The sequence below is a fragment of the Hemitrygon akajei genome, chromosome 10 (assembly GCF_048418815.1).
Source record: "Hemitrygon akajei chromosome 10, sHemAka1.3, whole genome shotgun sequence".
Lineage (NCBI taxonomy): Eukaryota > Metazoa > Chordata > Chondrichthyes > Myliobatiformes > Dasyatidae > Hemitrygon > Hemitrygon akajei.
The window spans coordinates 50,548,849-50,573,511 of record NC_133133.1 but is presented as its reverse complement, the minus strand read 5'-3'; the positions used below and the strand labels follow the sequence as shown (position 1 = coordinate 50,573,511).

The following is a 24,663-nucleotide window of genomic DNA, read 5'->3' as shown; positions in this document are numbered from 1 at the left end:
ATGCTTTTCAGTCCACTATAAGTCATACCTACAATCGCCAAGATCCTTTTCCACAATGAATAGTGAAGCAAAGTATTCATTAAATACCTCTGCTATCTCCTCCAGTTCCATCCACACTTTTCTACTGTCACACTTGATTGGTTCTATACTCTCATGTCTTATCCTCTTGCTCTTCACATACTTGTAGAATGCCTTTCAGTTTTCCTTAATCCTGCCTGCCAAGGCCTTCTCATGGCCCCTTCTGGCTCTCCTAATTTCATTCTTAAGCTCCTTCCTGCTAGCCTTATAATTTTCTAGATCTACTATTACCTGTTTTTTTGAACCTTTCGTAAGCTTTTCTTTTCTTCTTGACTAGATTTACAACAGCCTTTGTACACCCCAGATCTTGTACCCTACCATCCTTTCCCTTTCTCATTGGAACGTATCTGTGCAGAACTCCACGCAAATATCCCCTGAACATTTGCCATATTTCTGCGGTACATTTCCCTGAGAACATCTGCTCCCAATTTATACTTCCAAGTTATTGCCTGATAGTTTCATATTTCCCCTTACTGCAATTAAATGCTTTCCTAACTTGTCTGTTCCTATCCCCCTCCAATGCTATGGTAAAGGAGATAGAATTGTGATCACTTTCCCAAAATGCTCTCCCACTGAAAGACCTGACATCTGACTAGATTAATTTACCAATACCAGATCAAGTACAGCCTCTCCTCTTGTAGGTTTATCTACATGTTGTGTCAGGAAATCTTCCTGAACATGTCTAACAAACTCCACCCCAGCTAAACCTCTTGCTCTAGAGAGATGCCAATCAATATTTGGGAAATTAAAATCTCCCATCACAACAACCCTGTTATTATTGCACCCTTCCAGAATCTGCCTCCCTTTCTGCTCCTTGATGTCTCTGTTATGATTGGGTGGTCTATAAACCCCCCCCCCCCAGTAGAGTTATTGACCCCTTCCTGTTCCTAACTTCCACCCACAGAGACTCAGTAAACAATCCCTCCATGACTTCCTCCTTTTCTGCAGCCATGACACTATCTCTGATCAGCAGTGCCATGCCCCCACCTCTTTTGCCTCCCTCCCTGTTCTTTCTGAAACATCTAAAGCCTGGCACTCTAACTAACCATTCCTGCCCCTGAGCCATCCAAGTCTCTGTAATGGCCACAACATCATAGCTCCAAGTACTGATCTTTGCTCTAAGCTCATCCACTTTGTTCATTATACTTCTTACATTAAAATAGACACATCTCAAACCATCAGTCTGAGCACATATCTTCTCTATCACCTGCCTATCCTCCCTCTCACACTGTCTACAAGCTTTATCTATTTGTGAGCCAACCGTCCCTTCCTCCGGACCACAAGTGGTCAATGCTTTGAATCTCTAATTCCACCCCCATACTTTCAGTCCATGAAGAATATCCTTTTTCTCCACTTCACACTCCACAGCAGCTCCTTGCCACAAAGTGTGGGGTTGAAAGCTCACCTTGCTTGGTGATTGCAAGCTTTTTTAGTTTGATCTTAATGATATGATATCTAAAGTAAGGAGAAAGGAGTGTGAGTTGGCTGAGAGATAGCTTCCCTTCTTCTTAGATTCCTGCTTCCTCATTCTCCTTTCTTTCTTTCTTTCTCCGCAACTGGCTCTGCTCTTTTTAAGTCAGGTTCAGTCAAAAACGGTCACAGGAATTGTGGGGTGATGAATGTCAAATGAGGATTGATCACCAAAACACTTACCTACTCCTTGCTCATTTGCTCTTAGCATATCTCATCCACAAGAGAAAAATCTATTCTTAGCATGATAGCTTATCTGCAAGTCTAACCAGGCCATTTGATAGCAGGCCATGTGCATGAAAAACAAGATTTAATTAAAGCAAATCAGAAAATAATTTGAACTTGATTAGAATTTTAAATTTTTACATCAAAAGCATATTCTGTGTAGTCTTTAGGGTAAATACAGAATTTCTACCATACCCTTCTGTTCAGCTGGTGCAGTTCAGTTCTAGTACATTCCAATGTGCATGTTGGCCTTGATTGCACTGTACTGCAGCCAGCGGTCAACAGCATTACATGGTTCAGCATGTTCCTTAGCTGCACCTCTGTGCATTGCAATGGAGAAGTCAGGAATGTGCTGGGGTTAATTGACCTCTTCCTTTGCTGCTGAAATTCAGGGACAGAGTTCAGTCATAGTAGGTTGAGGGGTTGGATGCATTTTGTATCTGGTCCTGCAGCTTTATATTAATTTGTGCGAACACAGTGTAACTGTATTCATTAAGACTCAGATTGAAAAGTTAGTGTGAGTAACTGGTTTGTTGTTTTTCTTCATTTAATTAATTTTTTCAGTTAAATATTTTCAATTTAATTTTAACTTTTATTTTTTGGTTGTTTTACCTCTTTTCAACTTTTTAAATATTTCTGATTGTAGACACTTAAAACAGTTGAATCATTTTTGACAGAGTAAGCTTTCAAATGACCATTAGGATGGCCACACCTGATTGCTTCAGGCCTAATTATTGGTAATAGATTGTTCCCCATCCATAACAGCAGCAGGGTTGGGAGTTTGATTTAAATTGCAGGACTCCAAAAGATCTGAATGGCTGCAGATGTAGCATAGAGGATCAATCTCATTCCTTATGTTAAAATCATAGTCATTCTGCATGGAGACTGTCTCTTTAACTCACAGTCTCCATGCTGACTATTGTATCCACAGTATAATCCTGCACAAAACCCACTCCTTTCTCACCACGGTTACCTACCGATTCGACCCAGGAGGAAAAATTAAAATGGTAGGTTAACCATCACATTTGGGATGTAGTAGGAAACTGCAGCTCTCAGAGTGAGCTTGTATGGTCTCAGAGAAAATGTGCGAACTCCACACACACAACACGACAGGTTAGGATGGAAGTTGGGTTGCTGATGCTGTGAGGCAATTCCAAGTCAAGCAAATATTGATAGATTATGTGGATATTAAATAAAATTTGCAATTTTCACAATTAGGAGTGATTTGGTTGAGGGCAACTATATCTTCTAATCAAAATCTGGTTGTAAGAAGTACATCAAAGTAGCAAAAATGGGAAAATGCGCACTGCACCAAATGGGAAAAATAGAAGTTGCTAGTTCACCTGTTGTAGATTATACAGTGGAAATGTAAAACAAAAGGGCATGCTGTTTTGCTGCTGTGATATCACACCAGAAAATTCAAAGACATGCTCGTGTGGTGGGTACAGACATGTTAGTACTTGTTACTCCTTTTGAAATGCCTGGCTGTCTATGTTCTTTTTGGAAGGTCACCAAGATTCTCATCAGTTGACTTTGTCTTTTCCTCATACCACCTCAAAACAATTTTGGACTTGGAGTGTCATAGCAAACAAGGAACAATTCATTGAGAAATTGAAACGTAGGTTGCAGCTTTTAGGGCAATTAGAGGGTGAGGCCGATTCTGAATGGTCATCCTGCAGAACAAGATACATGTATTATTTGTCTGGAATAAGTGTAAAATGCAGTGCCTGTACTGCATCAGTTTGTTTGTTTGTTGCTCCCTCTTTTGGGGCTTTGATATTAAATACTGTTCCTGGATCCAATATATATTAAATTGTTTAAGCTTTAGGTCAGTTGTATATTAAAAAAAAAGAACAAACTTTTAAATCCTGTTTGCTTTACCAGTGTATGGTTGTGTTTTGCCATTCTATTTCTACAATTCTCTTGGGCTCCCTTTGAGGGAAGGTGGGACCTGTACGGATGGGATGGTTTGACATGAACCTATATTCTTGTGGGAAGGTTTGCTAGTGCTGCACTAGAGGAGGGGGGTGGGTGGTAGTTGGAGGAGGGGGAGGGGATTTAAGATAGAGTTGCAAGGGTTGGGAACCAGCATGCCAGAGAAGATGGTGGAGTGGTTCTAGGAAAAGATGTTATTAAGCGTACTTATGAAGTCAGGAATCTAAAGGTTGAGCATGGTGGGACTAACGTTCTGAGTTCTGTATGTCTCAATGCTAAGAGGAAACACGGATAAGCTTAGGGTATTGGCCAACATGTGGAATTATGAGATTGTAGCCATTATTGAGACTCGATTGCAGGAAGGGCAGGGCTGGTGGCTTAGTGTTCTGGGATTCTGTTCTTTTAGATGTGATAGAGCTGAAGGGATTTTTGATGGTATCAGAAAGGATCTAGCAAATGTGGTTTGGTACAGGTTGTTTTCTGGCGAAGGTATACTTAGTAAGTGTGAGGCCTTCAAAAATGAAGTTTTGAGTACAAAGTTTCTATGTTCCTGTCAGAATAAAAGACGAGGATTGACAGGTTTAAGGAACCTGGGTTTTTGAGATATATTGAGGCCCTGATTAAGAGAAGGAGGAGGTGCATAGCAGGTGTAGGCCAGGAAGCAACAAATGATATACTTGAAGAGTATAAGAAATGCAAGAGAACACTTAAGGAAATCAGGAGAGCTAAAAGAAAACATGAGGTTGCTTTGTCAAACAAGATGAAGGAAAATCTGAGGGGTTTCTACAGATATATTAAGAGCAGAAGGATGGCAGGAGTCAAAATGGATCCTAATGAAGATCAGAGTGGTCATCTATCCATTGAGCCAAGAGAGATGAGGGAGATTTTAAATGGATGTTTTATGTCCCTATTTACTCAGGTGATGGGTGCAGAGTCTAGAGAAGAGAGACAATGTAGCAGTGAGGTCATGACTGTATGCAGAATACTGAGGAAGATGTGCTTGCTGTCATGACGCATACTAAGTTGTATAAATCCCCAGGGCCTAACAAAGTGTTCTCTTGGACCTTGTGGGAGGCTACTGTAGAAATTGCAGGGGCCCTAGCAGAGATATTTAAAATGTCATTAGTAATAGATGAGGTGCTGGAGGATTGGAGGATAGTGAATGTTGTTCAATTGTTTAAGAAAGCCTCTAAGAATAAGCCAGGATATTATAGGCTGGTGAGCCTGACATCAGTAGAGGGTAAGTTATTGGAAAGTATTCTAAGGGACTGACTATATACTTATTTGGATAGACAGGGTCTGATTAGGGATAGTCGACATAGCTTCGTGCATGGTTGGTCATGTCTAATCAATCCCAGCAAGGCCGTTGACAATATGGGAGGTTGGTTAAGAAGGATCAGTTGCTTTGCATTCTGGTTGAGATAGTAAATTTGATTAGATATTGGATTTGCGGGAGAAGCCAGAGAGTAATAGTAGATGGTTGCCTCTCTGACTGGAGGCCTGTGACAAGTGCATGGATCGGTGCTGAGTTTGTTGTTCAGTGATTTAGTTGATAATGTAATAAACTGGATCAGCAAATTTGCAGATGACACCAAGACTTTGCATGTAGCAAGAAGGGATATCAATGCTTGCAGTGGGAACTGGACCAGTTAGCAAAAATGGGTTAAAAAATTGCAGGTGAAATTCAGTAAATACAATGGTCAGGTGTTGCACTTTGGGAGGACAAACCACTATCGGGCTTACACCATACACGGTTGGGCACTGAGGAGTGTGGTAGCATGGAGGAATCTGGGAACACAGATCCATAATTCCTTGAAAGTGGCATCTCAGGTAGGTAAGGCCATAAAGAGAAGTTTTGGCACATAGGCTTTCATAAATCAAAGTATTGAATACAGGAGTTGGTTTGCTATGCCACAGTTATATAAGATGTTGGTGAAGACTAATTAGGAGTATTATGTTCAATTCTGGTCACTTACCTACAGGACAGGTATCAATAAATTTGAAAGATTGCAGAGAAGATTTACAAGGATGCTGCCAGGACTTGAAGACCTGAGTTATAGGGAAAAGTTGAAGGAAATAGTTATAGGGAAAAGTTGAATTATTCCCTAGTGTAGAAGAATGAGGGGAGATTTGATAGAGGTATACACATTATGAGGGAGGGTCATTGATATGGTAATGCAAGCAGGCTTTTGCCACTGAGGTTGGATGTGGCTGGAATTGGAGATCATGGGTTAAGGGTGAGAGTTTAAAGGTTTAAGGAGAACATGAAGGAGGACTTCTTCACTCGGTGGTGAGAGTGGAATGATCTGCGAGTGGAGATGGTGACTGTGGTTTCTATTTCACCATTTTAAGAGAAATTTGAATAGTTATGTGGATGAGAGGTGTATTGAGGGCTATAGTCCAAGTGCAGATCAATGTGACGAGAGAGATTAATAGTTCAGGTTGCACTAGGGTGGTAAACTATGTATACCTTTCTGGACACGCCCCTCTGCTGACTGCTCCTGTGGCTCCTCCCACAGACCCCTGTATAAAGGCGATTGGAGGCACTGCTGCTCCCTCAGTCTCCAAGATGCCGTGCTCCCTTTTGCTGCTAATAAAAGCCTATCGTTTACCTCCTGTCTTCGAGAGTTATTGATGATGCATCAACTAGATGGGCAGAAGGTCCTTTTTCTGTGCTGTAGTACTCCATGACTCTACATTTTTCATCTAAAGTTTAGTATATGTTGATAAATATGAATATACAGACATCAAGTAATGGTCTGAAGACTAAATGTTGAATTCTATTGAGCCTAATTTCATTTGTACCAGTGTTGGATGTTTTTAACTCTTTCCAAAGTTTCCAGAAAGTAGAGGGAGATTTTTGCAGTAATTTGATACAGTCTGGCTTAAAATGATTCTGTGGAATGTTTTTTTGACAGGCACTGGCCAAGCCAGGAGCCTGAGTTCAGGCAACACAAATTAATAAACTTGTTTTCTAGAAAGGAACCGCACTTATGCTGCTAATTTACAAGCGAACCCTGCATTTATGGTTCCCTAGCCTACTCCAATTCAATATCCTCTTTCCATTCCAAACTCCCAATGAGTGACAGGATTTTTAAGGTGTCGTTGGCCACAGGGAATAAATTTTCTTCAAACTGCATCAATGCACGTCTGCGTAATATTGGGTGTGCATGCAGAGTTCTTATAAAGGTGGGATGTTCCGTTCCCTTGACAAAGATGTACACATCGAGGGACCTGTATGTTTGATGACAAGAGGTGCTTCTGTCTTTGGTGGCTCAATAATAAATCTGCTTAACCTTTGGCGATGGGTTTCATGAACTAGGGACTCCATAGTGTTGTTTTCTCCATGGTCACAAAAGCTTAAGAGTCTTTGCAAGTGACACTGGTTCTATGCTTGTGAAACTAATGTTTTTTTAAAACATAGCAGAGCGGAGTGCAATTATGATTATTATTTCTAGGTCAAATTAGACCACACTTGTGTCATAGAATCATACAGCATAGAATCAAGCACTTTGGCTCAACTTGTCCCTGTTGACCAAGTTGCCAAACTGAGCTCATCCCATCCCACTAAACCTGTCCTATCCTTCCTCTGGCAGCTTGTTCCATACACCCGCCGTACTCTATGCGGAAAGTGTTGCCTCTTGGGTTCCCTTTAAATTTTTCCCCTCTCAGCTTAAACCTATGCCCTTTAGTTTTAGGCGTCCCTACCCCAGGAAAGGCATACTTTATCTATGCCTCTCATGGTTTTATATACTTCTATAATGTCACTCCTCAGATCCCTACACTGCAAGGAAAATAAACCCGGGCCTGTCCAGTCTCACTTCATAACTCAAACACTCATGGTAAAATCCTTGTGAAGTTCAGCTGGGCATTTATTGTTATGATTAACTTTAGCACTGTTCCGTTGATTTCTGTAACCATGCAACAGGTTGGTGGGGGAAAATTAGTCTTAATTGCTCTGTCCCTACATTCTCTCAGAACGAGGATCAGCAACAAGGTCCAGTTTTATTTGAATTAGGTCGGGATCACTGCAGTTAAAGGTCTTTCCATATCCCTACCTCCACCCAACGAATCACGGACCTCACCTACTCTCTCCAGCTGCTGGTCTCTCAGCCCTTTCACCCCCACTGGATGCAGAGATCTACACCCGGTCTGTTTTATTAACCTGCTTGGGCCCAGGGGACTGCAGAATTGTATAGTACCAGGCTCAAGACACATTGTCATACCTCATAACAAGGAACACAGGTAGTGTGCTCCAGTGGGTACCAGTGAATCTTGGTCCCTCAAGGACTGCCATTGGAAAACAGGAATGAAATTTATCCTAATGTACAGTAAATAATGAGGCTCTGCATATTCTACATAAAGCAGACTGACTGCTTATCATTTATTGAAAGAATGGTACTATGATGAGGGTCATTCTGTTCTGCAAATCTACTAAGCCACCTTTGGCTTAGGTACTTTTACTTAAAAGCAACTTATTTGCAATCTTTTTGTGCTTTAATACAAGTAGGCCACATTTTGTGATTCTGTTCAGAGGAAAAACTAACTTCAACGAAATGCTTCTGTGATTAGAGGTGACTTTCTCAAAATCTGTCATGGAAGTGGGCATCTGTCACCTTGGGCAAGCCAAGATACTGGATCATGTGAATTGCTAGTGCACTTGCTGATATAAGATTTCTTCAAATGCCATTCTGTAAAATGGATTATGATTAATTCACATCCAGCATGTTTGTTTTTGCATTGTGTGTGACAAAATTTTCTTGTGGGAATAATTACTATTTTTTCTTCTTTACTATGTTTACCTTTTGTCATTTTTTGACTCTTCCTGTTCAATTTATTCCTCTGTTGCATGAATTATCTTACCACCATCTGGGTGATAATCCAGTGAAGCAGATTGCCTATCAATTTAGAAAAGAAATCTGGTGTATTTTTGTATGTTAATCTACAAATAGTAGGTCATTTATTCTGCCAGATTGCTGTGTAGCACCTGCCTTATTCCTGTACATTAATTGTCTGGTTAGCCCCTACCATGCGGGTAGAGAAGAGAAACATGCACCCAGTCATCCCATCAGATATTTGTTTTCTCAGTATTTTAAGTGTATTCTAAATTCTCCTTCTCTCGTTGTACTTGTAATGATGATTTGTGGCATTGGTTAAGTAGAGAATGATGCTCTTTGACATCAATATACCAGATGCTTCAAGAAACCTCAATATATCTGAAGTTGAAAGGAACTGAGAGAAGAATTGCATTTGCTGTTGTCAGAGTGAGCGCAAAGAGAGATGTGATTGTTTTACATCAATCATCTTGAAATGTTCTTTACAGGTTCCTCAGGGCAATATTCAATACCTAAGCATCTTCAGCTCCTTTCATCAATGACCTTTCCTCCATTTATAAGGTCAGATGCAATGTTCAATTCCATTGCCAGCTTCTGAGATAATGAAACAATCTGTGCCAGCTTGCAGCAAGGCCTAGACAACCTTCAGGCATTGCTTGATAAATGGGGAGTAGCGTTGACTGACACTTGCATGGAGTAAATAACTTCTCCAACAAGGGAGCTGAACCATCTGCAATATATAAATGACACTGTGATTCCTCTGAGTCCTTTACCATCATATCGCACTTTTGATCAGAAAATGAACAAGATCATTCACAAGGTTAGCTCAAATGCTTGATGTTCTTCATTTAGTGCCTTGCATCCTGATTGTCCTAAGACTTGTGACTCTGCAAGGTTCTGTTCAAGAATGTAATCTAGTAGGGTCCACTAACCTGTATAAGCTGAGTTTCCTGAAGCTTGACATTTTGCACCCAATTCTCAGTAGGCCAGGCAACATCAGTGGAGGTAATGAAATGCAATAGGACTGAGAGTGTGTGAGGTGGGGGGAGTAATGGGCAGCATAAAGAATGTACCTATCCTGCCATTCAGTACATTTCACCCTACACATTTGCTCTCTGCACCAGTGTGTAGCATAGTGCTATGTATAATACCAACAATATCACTACATCTTGCCATAACTGCTTTACCACCATCTCTGAACCTTATGATCTCCACCAGAAAGAAAGAAAAAAGATTCTCTGCAAGCTTCCTTCCTAATTTCATACAATTGTGAATTTAAGCTATCAGCCCTAATGGATATATAAATTCTGGAGCTCTGTATGAAATAGTGCTATAAAGGTATTTTAATCTACTATAGCAACTCAAGGTGATGTGCCATAACTAGTTGACAACATGCAGTGAATGCTGGTCTGCTGACCTTGCGTTGACCTTCATTTCACTTGGTGAAAGTATAGGGTCAGCTCACACCTCTCTTCCGCTGGCAGATCTGTTGGGACCCTAAAACTAATTGCAGAGCCGTTGACTCATTTCTGAGTTCCCTGCTTGGGCTGTGCGAATGAGTTGGAGTTGTTGGTCTTCCATCACTGGACCCAGTACAGAGTCCAGCAGTGGTGAAGAGTGGTCCTGATCAGAATTGTACTGCGGTCAACAAGGTGGAATGGGCTGGCCTTAGAATTCACACAAAATGCTAGAGGAACTCTGCAGGTCAGGCAGCATCTATGGAAATGAATAAACAGTCAACGTTTTAGACCGAGAGCCTTAATCAGGAAAGAAAATGAAGAGGAGGTTGCCAGAATAAGAAGGTGAGGAAGGGGAAGGAGTACCAGCTAGAAGGCTTCAAGCAGGCTTCAATTATACCAGTGCTTATGAAGAACGTGGTAACCTGCCTCAATGACTATCGTCTGATAGATCTTACATCTACTGTGATGAAGTGCTTTGAGAAGTTGATAATGAAGCATATCAACTCTTGTCTGAGAAGAGACTTGATCTGCTCCAGTTTGCCTACTGGCACGTTTGGTCCATAGCAGATGCCATTTCACTGGCTCTTCACTCAACTCTGGAACATCTGCTCAGCAAAGGTGCATATATCAGGATGCTCTTTATCAACTACAATTCAGCATTCAATACTATCATCCCCTCAGAACTAATCAATAAGCTTCAAGACCTTGGCCTCATTCCCTCCTTGTACAATTGGATCCTTGGTTTCCTCATTTGCAGACCGCTGTCAGTTCGGGTTGGCAACAACCTCTCCTCCACAATCTCATTCAGCACAGGTACACCACAATGCTGTGTGCTTAGCCTCCTGCTCTACTCACCTTATACTTATTACTGTGAGCCTAAGTGCAGCTCCAATGCTGTATTCAAGTAGGCAGATGACACCACAGTTGTTGGCCAAGTCAAAGGGGGAATGGGTTGGCCAAATCTCTTCCTATATGCTGATTAGATAGATAGATAGATAGATAGATACTTTATTCATCCCCATGGGGAAATTCAACATTTTTTCCAGTGTCCCATACACTTGTTATAGCAAAAACTCATTACATACAATACTTAACTCAGTAATAATATGATATGCATCTAAATCACTAACTCAAAAAGCATTAATAATAGCTTTAAAAAAAGTTCTTAAGTCCTGGCAGTTGAATTGTAAAGCCTAATGGCATTGGGGAGTATTGACCTCTTCATCCTGTCTGAGGAGAAAGAGATTGAAAATCTGGCTGAGAGGTGCCACAACAGCAATCTCTCACTCAATGTCAGCAAGACTAAGGAGCTGATTATTGACTCCAGGAGGAGGAAACTAGAGGTCCACGAGCAAGTTTTCATTGGGGGATCAGAAGTGGAGAGGGTCAGCAACTTTAAATTCCTCAGTGTTATCATTTCAGAGGACCTGTTCTGGGCCTGGCACAAGTGCAGTTAGAAAGGAAGTACAGCAGCACCTCTCCTTCCTTAGGAGTTTGCAAAGATTTGGCATGACCTCTAAAATTCTCACAAACTTCTATAGAAGTGGTAGAGATTTTATTGATGTGTATCACAGCATGGAATGGAAACACCAATGCCCTTGAGTGGATAATCCACCAAAAAGTAGTTAATATGGCTCGGTCTATCGGGGTAAAGCCCTCCCCACCATTGAGCACATCTACACGGAGCGTTGTTGCAGAAAAGCAGCATCCATTATTAAGGACCCCCGCCATGCAGGTCATGCTCTCTTCTCACTGCTGTTATCAGTAAGAAGGTACAGGAGCCTCAGGACCCATATTACCAGGTTCAAGAGCAATTACTACCCCTCAACCATAAGGGTCTTGATGAAGGATCGGCCTGAAACATTGACTGTTTACTCATTTCCATAGATGCTGCCTGACCTGCTGAGTTCCTCCAGCATTTAGTGTGTGTTGCTGTGAAATTCCAGTACCTGCAGAATCTCTTGTGTTTATGATTTGACCTCAGAATTCACCACCTATATCTAATCACTGCGGTGTAGACTGTTTGCCCTCATGGAAGTGTGTCCATATCAGCAAAACCTCTAGTACGTCAGATCTGCAGGTCTGTAACGAGTGCTGTCGCAATGGCAGTTTTGCAGTTAGCATACAAGAGAGGGTAGAGGAGATGTTTGAGGTGGAGGAGCCAGTTTTGTCAAATTGATAATTTATTCAAAATGTGGAACTTACAATAAATTAGAAATCAGTTAACAAATATGATCTTTCTTTCTGTAATGCTAACGCTTATTCTGTATGTACATTCAACAATGTCATGTTATTATCCCTAATGAATCCAACTTCACATTTGGCTTCTGGCTCCTGTAGCAGTCACACAAGGTATACTGCAGCATTAATTTTATAACCTCATTCTTTAATTGATCCTTAATGCAAAAACAAAATAAATTTTCTACTGATGGCTAATTTTCCTTTTTTCAAAAAAGGAGGTGGGGGACAAGACAGGAAACGACATTTATCGATAGTACTGAAATTATTGGACACAATTTTAAGGGACGGAATTTACATTGACTTGGAAGGGCATGGTCTGATTAGGAGGAATGAACATTGTATTGTGAAGAGGTAATCCAACTTGCGCAAATCTGACTGGGTTTTTTGAGGAGGTGCTAAGAAAACTGATGAAGGCAGTTCAGTAGACTTTGCTTATGTGGAGTTTAGCAAGGACTCTGACAAAGTCAGGCATGGTCTAGAAGTTTAGGGAATAAAGTATACAATGTGCGCTGGCCAGCTGGCTTGGTGATAGGAGGCAGAGGGTTGTAGTCAAGAGGTGTTTGATTGGAGGTTTGTGGTACACCACAGTTCGAAGTTCAAAGTAAATTTATTATCAAAGTACATGTGTCACCATCTAAAACCCTGAGATTTGTTTACTTGTTGTCGTACACAGTAAATCCAGGAAACACAGTAGAATCAATGAAAGATCGCTCCCAATGGGTTAGGTAAACAACCAATGTGCAAAGGACAATAAACTGTGCAAATACAAAAATGAATTTTAAAAATCCAGGGACCAGAGCTGGGACCTTTTGTTGTTTGTCACATTTATAAATGGATGAAAATGTAGAAGGACTGATTAATAAGACACAAAAAATCATTGAAGTAAGTGGAAGTAAGTTGTAAAAGCATTCATTGGGACACTGATTGGTTCGAAAGCTGGGCAGAGTTGTGGCAAGTGGGATTCAATCCAGACATGAGAATTATGTGTATTGGGACATGAAATACTAACAGGGCAGATGCAGTAAATGGCACAGACTTCAGGACTATTGATGTACAGAGGGAACTTGAGCTGAAGTTCTCAGCTCCCTGAAAATGGCAACACAGCTGTATAGTGCAGTGAAGAAGGTATAGTATATGACATGCTTGCCTTCACAAGCCAAAGTGTAGAGTATGAGAGTTGAATATTGTGTTACAGTTGTAGAAAACACTGGTGAAGCCGCTCCTGGAGTATTTTGGTCACCGCACTACAGGAAAGATGCAGTAGCATTAGAAAGAGTGTAGAAGGGATTCATCAAGATGTTGCCTGGAATTGAGGGCTTTACTTATAGGCCTTACTGTGTTTTAGTCTTGCTGAAAAACAAGAAGCTGAGAGGTGACGTTATAGAGGTTTATAAAATTATGGGAGATAGGGAAAGGATAGTCAGAGATATTATCCTACAGTGAGAGTCTGAAACAAGAGGGCATAGGTTTAACGTGAGGGGAGAAATTTAAAAGAAATCTGAAATACAGGTTATATGGGATGAACTGCTAGTGAATGCAAAGAGCTAGATACAAAGTTTTAAAAACTTTTGGACAGGTACTTGGCTGGAAATGAAGAAGAGGGATATGGACCTAATACAGGCAAATGAGATTAGTATCAATGGGTTTCTCAGCTGGTGTGGATGAATTGGGCCATCAAGCCCACTTCTGTGCTATATAATTATGAAATATGTATTTTTAATATTATAAGAGGTTTATTTATCTGCGTTTACTATCATTTCCAGAGGCAGCCAATGGCAACGTCCCAGCAGGTCAACGACCACCACCAAGAATTAAAGATATTCAAATCAACAATCAGATTATCAAATTGAAATATTGCTATACGTGCAAGATATTCCGTCCACCCCGGGCATCCCATTGCAGTGTCTGTGATAACTGTGTGGGTAAGTAAGATGGTCATTCTTTTAAAGTGCTCTTGAAGTAATCCAGAGACCCTGGCTAAAAGTAGACGTATAGTACCTCTCAGTGATGAGCTCTCCCGCTGAAAATCACTCTTTTTCTCAAGACACCAAACTACTCAAAAGCTGTATTGCATTACTTTGAGTGGAAATTTGTGTCCAAGTTCAACAATTGCAGTTTAGAACTTGCATTGAAATTGGCTTTTCCATGGTTTGCCTTCTGAAGGTTTCTAAAATGGAGCAGATAGTTGACAAGCGAACTTGATCTGTTTGCGACTTTCTCTTAGGATCGAGGCACCTTTACAAGAATGATTATTCTGGCATTATCAGGAACATTGATTCAAATATGTGGAATATGGAAACATTTCAGGTTCTACTTTGAAACTTGATGGGATTGAAGTGCTAACAGAATGAGCTGGTGATACTACATGGTGGATAGGCAACTCTTCGGCATGTTAGTTGGAGTTCTAACATTTGTTGAATTTCTGTTCTGTTTTATTTCATTAAACAAGGTCCCAAGTTTCAGGGATGTGCAGTGGCTTTATGCCGAGGTAGATTTCCAGTGTGACGACAATGAGATGAACAGCTCCCCTCTGTGCCGTGCATTTCTATGGTCCTTGTACATTATGTGCAGCGTGCCTGGTATACTATCCTGATCTCTGTACAATCCATTTTATCCCTTTGCTAGTGGCCTTGCTACTTTAAAAATTCTGCCACCTTATTCTGTCCCTTCTCCAAAAGTTACTGTAATCCATAGCAACACACATAAACTGCTGGCAGAACTCAGCAGGTCAGGTAGCATCTATGGAAAAGAATAAACAGTTGATGTTTCGGTCTGAGACACTTCTTCAGGCCAATTTGCTCTACAGTTGATATCCAAGGTGCATAATTTGAATTAGAAAAGAAAAGGTTGCAAATTTTAATTTCCTGTGTTTATTCCTTCACAGAGCGTTTTGATCACCACTGTCCCTGGGTTGGAAATTGTGTTGGAAAGAGGAATTACCGTTTCTTTTACCTCTTTACCATCTCATTGTCATTCCTCACTGTCTACATCTTTGCTTTTGATATTGTGCACGTGGCACTGAGTAAGTAACCAGGGGAGTTTATTAGCTTGTAGTCTAATTATCTCAAAGATTTGACATGTTAGGTTTTCAATGAAATTTGATTAATTAGTACATTTAATGATAGTTCTTTTTGCTATCTTTCTCCGTGTAGGAAGATCAAAAGCAAATAGAACTTAGGATTGTTCTGAGCTTTCAGAAATTATATTGATTTTCAGCATAGCTTGTAGAGTGTATCTTTCTTTCTATGATATCAAATGTTTGTAATAGACAGGCTTGTGTTCTGCCATAATTATGTACATCAGCTTACTTTTAATATGTATCCGCTTACCACATCAGTCCGTCCATCAGCTGAAGAGATCGCCGATTTAAAAATAAAATACAGCTGGAGCTTTGTCCATTAAAACTGGTGACTCATGAAATTAAGTTATTTCAGGCAACGTGAAAGCAAAAGGTTTTCTTTGCCAGATATAAAATGATTTGCCTTTTCATGTTTTGGCTCTTCCCCCTCAAAAATAATCAATTAGATTTAGTAAAGCCACGTCTGTTGAAATATACGCAGAACACTCAATTTGCTTTCTCAGTATAAGTGTGTTGTGGTCTCCATTCCCCACACTGTTCTCTTTCCTCCTCAGGTGCAACAGCATTATGGGGAAGGAGGGTGTTGGCTCTGTGCAGCTGATCCAAATCCACAGGGGTCAGAGTAGAATTTGACTTAAGAGTCATAGAACATTACAGCACAGAAACAGGTCTTTTTTGGCCCAGCTAGTCTGTGCCAGACTATTTAATGTGCCTAGTTCCGTCGACCTTCACCCAGACCCAGAGCCCTCCATACCCCTCCCAGCCATGCACCCATCCAAATTTCTCTTAAATATTCAAATTGAATCCACGTCCACCAACCAGCTGGTAGCTCATTCTACACTCCCACCAGCCTCTGAGTGAAGAGGTTGCCATGCGTGTTCCCCTTAAATGTTTCACTTTTCACCCTTAACCCATGACCTTTAGTTCTAACCCCACCAATCTCAGTAGAAAAAGTCTGCTTGCATTTACTCTGTCTATACCCTTCATAATTTTGTATACCTCTATCAAATTACCCCTCATTCTTCTATGCTCTGGGGAATAAAGTCCTAACCTCTTCAACCTTTCCTTTTAACTCGGGTCCTCAAGTCCTGGCAATGTCCTAGTATATTTCCTCTGTGCTCTTTCAACCTTGCTGATATCTTTCCTTTAGGTAGGTAACCGAAACTGCACATGATTCTCCAAATTAGGCCTCATCAATGTCTTATACAACTTCAACATAACATCCCATCCCCTGTACTTATTACTTAGATTTATGAAGACCAATGTACCAAAAGCTTTCTTTATGGCCCTATCTATCTGTAAAGCCCTTTAAAGGAATTATAGATCTGTATTCCCAGATCCATTTGTTCTACCACAATCCTTAGTGCCCTACCACTGACTGTGAAAGTCCTGCCCTGGTTCTCCTCCAAAAGTGTTGTACCTTACACTTGTCTGCATTAAATTCCATCTGCAATTTTTCAGCCCATTTTTCCAGCTGGTCCAGATCCCTCTGCAAACTTTGATGGTCTTCCATGCTGTCCACTATATCCCCAACCTTGGTGCAATTTGCAAATTTGCTGATCAAGTTTACCACATTATCATCCAGATCATTTATATAGATGACAAATGACATTTGACCCAACATTGATCTCTGCAGCACACTACTAATCAGAGGGGCAACCACTCTACTGCTGTTCTCTGGCTTCTCCCGCGAAGCCAATATCTAATTCAATTTACTACCTCATCTTGCATGCCAAACAACTGAACCGTCTTGACCAACCTGCTGTATTGGACCTTGTCAAAGATCTTGCTAAAGTCTATGTAAATACTTTATAAGATTGGTTAGTCATGGCCTACCACACACAAAGGCATGTTGACAATCCCTAATTAGTCTGTGTCTATCCAAATATTTATATATCCAGTCCTTGGAATACCTTCCAATATTTACTCACTACTAATATCAGACTCACTGGCCTTTAATTTCTTGGCTTATTCTTGGAGCCTTTCTTGAACAATGGAACAACATTAGCTACCCTCCAATCCTCTGGCACCTCACCATGCTAAGGATGTTTTAAATTTCTCTGCTAGGACCTCTGCAATTTATGCACTAGCCTCAAACAGGGTCTTGTCAGGCCCTGGGGATTTCATCCAACCTAACTTGTCTCTAGACAACAAACCCATCCTCCTCTGTAAACTGTATATAGTCCTTGACCTCACTGCAACTTTGCCTTCCATCTATAGACTCTGTGTCCATCTCCCGAGTAAATACAGATGCAAAAGATCTATTTAAGTTCTCCCCCATCTCTTTCAGTTCCATGTATAGATTACCACTCTGATCTTTCAGATGACTAAATTTGTCCCTTGCTATCCTTTTGCTTTTAATATATCTGTGGAAGCCCTTGCGATTCTCCTTCATCTTGCCCACTAGAGCAACCTGATGCCTTTTACCCTCCTGGTTTCCTTCTTGGGTGTGCTCTTGCATTTCTTATACTCCTCAAGTACCTAATTTGCTCCTTTCTGCCTGTATCTGCTATGCATCTCCTCCTTTTTCTTAACCAGGGCTTCAATTCCTCACAAAAACCAAGGTTCCCTAAACCTTATAGCTTTGCCTTTTATTCTGACAAGAATCTGTACTCTCAAAATTTCCCCTTTGAAGATCTCCCACTTACTAAGTACATCTTCACCAAAAAACCTCCAATTTAGAATCTCAACTTGAATATCTATCCTTCTCCATAATTATATTGAAACAACTGCATTATGATTACTCAGAGCAAAGTGTTCCTGTACACAAACTTTTATTTTTCAATCTTTTTATTAATATCAACATGATAAACTTGATACATAATTATTGGGATTACAAAATTACAAAATTAAAATGAGCATAAAAGGATACATAAACAATAAGTACCCTATAGTTAGGTCTTCCCAAACCATACAAGATAATACAAATATATAATATAAACAGGACAAAAAAAACTGGGTATATCAATATGAAAAAAAAACAGAAAAAGAAGAAAAAGAAAAAAAATTATACCCCCCCAAAAAAACAAGAACTAATCTAAGAAAATAGCCACTAACTAATAAAAAAAAAGAGAGGAAAAAAAACACATGGGCTGTTTATAGTATCTAAGAAAAAAACAAAAAAATCAACGGTGTCATCAACTCCGATCCTCTCTAACTATACAAAATCAGAACCAAAGGAAAACTTCTGTTACCTACCCAGTCTTATTCCCTAACTGGAGATCTATTATCACACTCTCTCTAGTTGGGACTTTTATGTCCTGATTAAAGAAGCTTCCCTGAACCTATTTAACAGACTATCCCATCTAGTACTTTTACAGTATGGGAGTCCCAGTCAATATGTAGAAATTTAAAATCACCTTATGGTTTTTACAACTGTCTATGATTTCTTTACTTGTAAAATAAAGGGACCCCTCCCCACTTGAGCTGCTGCATGGGGCATCTACCAAAAATGTTCTCACTGTCCACAATAACTTGTTTCTTGTATTCATCTTTTCTCCTGAAACTTCATGCAGGGTCTTGTCCTGAAAACACTATGGAACAGCGATAAGCTCCATTGCCACTTTTGCCTTACGTTGTCAAGGCTTATCCACACTTGGTTTCAAGTCATCTTTCCTAAATAATAGCCATAACCCTGATTCCAGTATAGTCCAGAAATCCATCTATTACTGTTTTGATAGTACTTAATGATGCAGCACCCAACATATCTCTGTGATAGGTAGACCCAAAGTTCCATTAGCATTCTGGAGAGTAAATTTCTCTTCATTAAATGGGTGACACACTATCCTGAAACTACATCTAGATCTCAGCTTGGGTAATAGCCCTGCTCACATTATCTACCTAATGAAGACTCCTCCCTCAGAATCTAGTATGCATCAGTAGGATCGCCACTCATTCTTCAAATTTGTATTTGTTCGTTTTTTTTCCTCTTAAGATGACCTCTGTGTTCCAGCATTTAGAGTTTTGCTACTGGATATTGTAATTTCCTTCCAGTTAAATCAAAGTTTATTTATTATTCTCAACCAAACTACAATAGTTGGGGGGGATATGCAGGCAGAAAGAGGGAGCGGAGAAAATGTTTCAGCATGGGTAAAAATGCTTTGCTACAGACAGCAGGCACACATGATGTTATAGTTACCAATATGTCATACTTTGTACAAGAATAAAATGCATGCTGTGGTGTTGGGCTGGCTTGCTGTCCACATTATTATTCTGAGCTGCTTCTGACTGCATTGTATGACCTGAAACTTCTAACTGTAGGTTCAGGAATGGTTCATGTGTCTCTTTTCTCTTGTGTTGATCATGTTATAAATCTCTCTGCCTTTCTCCTTTCCATCCTCCCTCATTCACCAACCTGCACTGTCGTACGTAACATTTGTAACAGCCCCATCCTCAAAATGAATGAGGCCAATGTTGGCTTAATTAAAATGAAGTGTGTCTGTTGCCAGTCTCTGTTCACAGGATATTTTGAACTCCAACATTTTATGAAACAACTGCTTCTTTTCTTGGTGCATGTGTTCAGAATTCAGCTTATTCATAAATAGCTTGTGCTCAGTAGCTGTAGGGGAATGCCTTTTACCAAGATTCCAACAAATCACTTTGCTTAAAAAGAAACATTTAAATATCACATTTTTAAAAAAAAAACGTGTTTTAAAATTCTTCCCTTAAAGGTAATGAAAAATGACCTTCAAGATGTCTTAAAATTTGCAATGGTGATGCATCCTTTTTGAATTGCATTGAAAACGACAGTGGCACGGATATCAGAGCTGTTTCTCACAGCTCCAGTGACCCCGATAGCAGCTGGGTGGAGTTTGCAGTGATCTTCTTGTGATTGTGTGGGTTACCTGGTTCCATCCCACATCCCAAAGATATGCACATTGGTAGGGTAATTGGCCACAATAAATTTGGCTGAAGGGCCAATTTCTGTGCAGTGTGACTTTGATTCTTTTCCTTGGATGAAAGTGCAGCAGACACTTACCACACACAGTGAATGGGCAACCAGGCAAGGCATTCTTGTACATCTCTAGCAAGGAGAGGAATTGGACTGGACACCTGGGTAATTTCATCCTTTAGTTAGCAAGAAAGAATTTGAGACATAGGAGGAGTAGTTGAGCGTCAGGCAACTTGAGGCTGCTTTGCTGTTCCACGTAGTTGGGGCTTCAACAATGCTGATCAATTCTTCACTTCTAAGTACACACAACCACTGAGAATTCCAGTTTTTTCCATGTTAAAGAATTTCAAAAATTATATATATACATCCATCTTCATTTGGGTCTGCATAGTTGACTCTTTATGTTGTGTGCATGTCTCCTAATTTCAGAATCTTCAGTTGAGCGTATGACCTAATTTCTATCAGTCTCATTTCAAAAAATTGCATATTTCCACTAAATCATTTCTTATTCTTTGAAACTCCAGTTTGTATAAGCTGGTCTTTCTTGATCTGTCATCATAAAGGAATCTCTTCATTAGACTGATTCCCATGAGTGGACCAAATGAATCTGTTTTTCTGACTTCAAGACAAGTATAATAATCTCCTTTAGCTATGGAAACCCAAAACTGCATAGTTTTCAGGGTGTAGTCTCTTCATAGTGTAACAAAATTTAAGCTACTTCCTTACTTAAGTATTTCAATAATGACCAACTATGTTCCTTCCTAATTGCTTGTAGTCTCTGTTTGCTTATACCTAGTGTTTATTGAGCCAAGGCACTAAAATCCCTCTGTTCACCAGCATTTACTAGCTTCTCAACACTAACAAATATACTCCCTTATTTCATCTCCTCAAATGCATAACCTAACATTTTTATCTTCATCCTTCTGCCACCCAGGTTCATCATTGTGACGTTTAAGAGCCCTTGTGCCTCACTGCATCTTTCTGTCCAGGAGTTGCGTTATTAGTAAACTTGGACATGTTACACATTTTCTCCATCTAAGTCACTAACTTAATAGTGAATAGCTCAGGGCACTGTACTGATCCTTGGGGAGTCCCTCTGATAAGTCCGCTAAATTTATGAAAATTTGTGTATTTCTGTTGTTTTCTGCCTTATATGTAATACGTTGCCTCAAAAGTCTCTGACCGTTTTCCACTTCACAGAGTGCAAATGCTAAACCTGAATTATGTCTGGTATGCATGTGAGGAATACATGTTCCAAACCATCAATAAATTTCATGACAAGAGCCAAATGAATGACTTCACTGTTTATTACATTTTTAGTGAGCTTTTGAGAAGCAATTTGGAGTTGCTGGTGACCTTTCTAGTCACCGTGCCCTCTCAATGGTTTTTAGCATGGAAAGACTAGTTCGTCAACTATATTTATTTAACCAGCCAGACTGGAGGCTCCTTGCTGAGAAATGCAGTTTAAAACAGGAAGCTAAATTAAAGTATTTGATTTAAATACATATAGAAAGATGGGGCTAAAATGAGATATGGGATTCTGAGAAAGAAAATGTCACAGAGAATGTAATTAATCCTTTTTGTTGCATGTATTAAATGTGTGTATTGATCTGTGAAGTTCTATTGATTTCAGTGGAACTGAATTTTATGTGTGCATTATGACATTATAATGAATTTCCTTCTGTAATTTTGAAAATCTGTAATAATTGAATTATGAAGGGATGAAACTTAGCATTTCAAAATGTATATTTGATTATGCGAGAGAATGTATGAATGTTTTGGTGCCCCACCTTGCTCTAACCACAGTGTTAATTCCTTATAATTCCCTCAGTCCTCTCTGTCTCTCTATCTCTCTCTCTCTGCCAAACAGCCCTTCCCAGTCTACAGATTTTTATGGTAATAATCTTGGCACAGCTGCAAGCAGTAGTGGGATGGGCTGAGGTTCACACCAGGTTCCCTGCATAACATTGTGAAGCACAGTGGGAGCAAGATTCATGTCAGTAAACACCCATCAATAATGCATATGAATACCCCATTTTAGTGCTGATTTCATTAGAAATGTTATTGCCAGAAACACATCCTGAGTTATGAGGTACTTAATTAACTCATCACATGTTAAAGATTAACAAAGTAGCTGAATGCATAGATGATAATGATTTGGTCTGTTTTTGGGGGGTAAATCCCACAATGTCATGCTTTGTATCTTTATCTGTATATCAAAATCTGAGGAGGAGAAAGTTAAATCAGAGGACAAGTGTGATTTTCCACTGGTACCTATGCACATGTGGGTGGCTGATCTTGCTGTTCAGTGTGCGCCATAATACACTACTTTGATAGTTTGCCATCAAATCCACACTGCAGTTTTGAGTTCTCAGTTACCTAAAGAGCTTGCATTAAAAAGGTGCAAATATTAATGGTAGTTGGGAAGTATTTTAACCATTATGCTTTTTGACAAGCTGCTGGAAAATAACTTTCATTGATGTAACAACATTTTAAGTTTAGTGTTTGAATTTTACAAATAATGGTAGTTTCACAGAAATGCAAAGTATAAATGGTCATTATTGAATCAACTAATCAAATTTGCAGATCATGTGTTTAATAAAATAATTTACATTGAGATTCAACCTAAATCTCCTCTCGTTGATCAACAATATGGTTCTTTTGGGTGAATACAAATGCAGTCTAATGTCACCATTTCACAACTGTGCTATTTTATTCCTACAGGTTTTCACTGACATTATTTCTTTACTTTAAATGAGACGCTATGTTTTGTTGCTTCTTCCCCAACGTTATTTCCCAATTCAAAGATGTATTGCTTTGAATCTTGCTCCTGTATTTGAAAATGCCATATATATGCATTTTTTGCTGTTATTTTCTGTTGGAAACTCCACCCTGACGGCCCATGTAATATTAACTAGACTTTTGTGTTCTTCCTTTAGCCTTGGGGAGGTGGGGGGGGGGGGGGGGAAGCTGCCTCATTCCATCTATCTGACTTGTATCTTCAACATATTTTCTTATTTTTTTTAATAAACAGGATCAGTGGACAATGGCTTTTTAAACACACTGAAGGACACACCAGGAACATATCCTTTGAGCAGCATCTATGTTTGAAAGTATTAATAGTCATAATCTTTAGACTCACACAGTGGGGAAATAATTCCACAATCCACAGCATTTGTGCAAACCATCAACCATCAGATGCTTACCTATTTTCCAACACTTGGTCTCTAGCCTTCTATGATATTTGAGTTGCTTATCTAAATACTTCTTAAATGTCATGTGAGTACATATTTCCACTACTCCCGCAGTAAGATAATATGTGACCTTTGTCAGCTTTTAGAATATTGAAGATTTTATTATTGGTAACTCACAAGTATTTACTTTTGCTATCTTATATGCAGTTTCTTGTACTTTAAATGCTAAGATGAATAATTGAATATGGTAGAGCTGTAGTTCCTGTTAGACCTTTGTGTTAATTAATTTTCATTGTTGGTGTACTACACAGTAAATGGCCTTCTGTATTGAGAGAGGAATCAATTTTCCATGGTTGACCTACCAGACTCTATTGTTAGGCTAGTTGTGTAGGAAGAGCACTATTGGGTTTGGGAATGGCATCCCAAGGTGGAGTCAGTAGATAAGAACACACAGAATGACTGCCTGAGGTATTAAAGTACATCCCATGCAATTGTAACTTGATCACGAGTCTGCCCAAAGCTTTTCTACCATCTACAAAATTCTGGTCAGGAGTATGATGGAAGATGGATGTCTACAGCTTCAATACACATAAGACTTGAATGCTGAATGAACCACTCTGAACATGTACCACCTTCTCTACCTGGTCACAGTGGCTGCATTGTACAGCATGTCATCTGCAAAATACACTGTATTACCGGCCGACACACACAAAGTGCTGGAGGATCTCAGCGGATGAAGCATAGGTGCTCAGTGAGACCTGCTGTAGATTGGGAGACCACTTTGCCGAGCACCTACGCTGTGTCCACCAGGAAAAGCGGGATCTCCCATTCCTATTCCAACATGACCAGCCATTGGCCACCTCTACTTTTGTGATGAGGCCACACTCAGGTTGGAGGAGCAACACCTTATCTTCCTTCTGGGTATCCTCCAACCTGATGGCTTGAACATTGATTTCTTGAACTTCCAGTAATTCCCCCCGCCCCCCCCACTTCACCATTCCCCATTCCCTTTTCCCTCTCTCACCTTATCTCCTTGCCTGCCCATTGCCTCCCTCTAGTGCTCCTTCCCCTTTTTTTTTCTTCCATGGCTTCTGTCCTCTCCTATTTGATGTCCCCCTTCTCCAGCCCTGTATTTATTTCACTAATCAACATCCCAGCTCTTTACTTCACCCCTCCCCCTCCAAATTTCACCCATCACCTTGAGTTTCTTCCACCCCTCCACCCAGCTTCTAGCTCTGACTCCTCATCTTTTTTT

At 40.0% G+C, this 24,663-nt stretch overlaps 1 protein-coding gene across 1 annotated transcript in view; it reads left to right on the top strand.

Moving 5' to 3' along the window:
- Positions 1-24,663, top strand: part of zdhhc9 (zDHHC palmitoyltransferase 9) — a 121,687-nt gene that overhangs the window by 82,034 nt on the left and 14,990 nt on the right. The window contains exons 3-5 of the mRNA XM_073058252.1: positions 14,008-14,166; positions 15,129-15,266; positions 23,249-23,297. Of these exons, the coding sequence (XP_072914353.1) occupies positions 14,008-14,166; positions 15,129-15,266; positions 23,249-23,297 (346 nt within the window). The remainder of the gene's footprint in view (positions 1-14,007; positions 14,167-15,128; positions 15,267-23,248; positions 23,298-24,663) is intronic.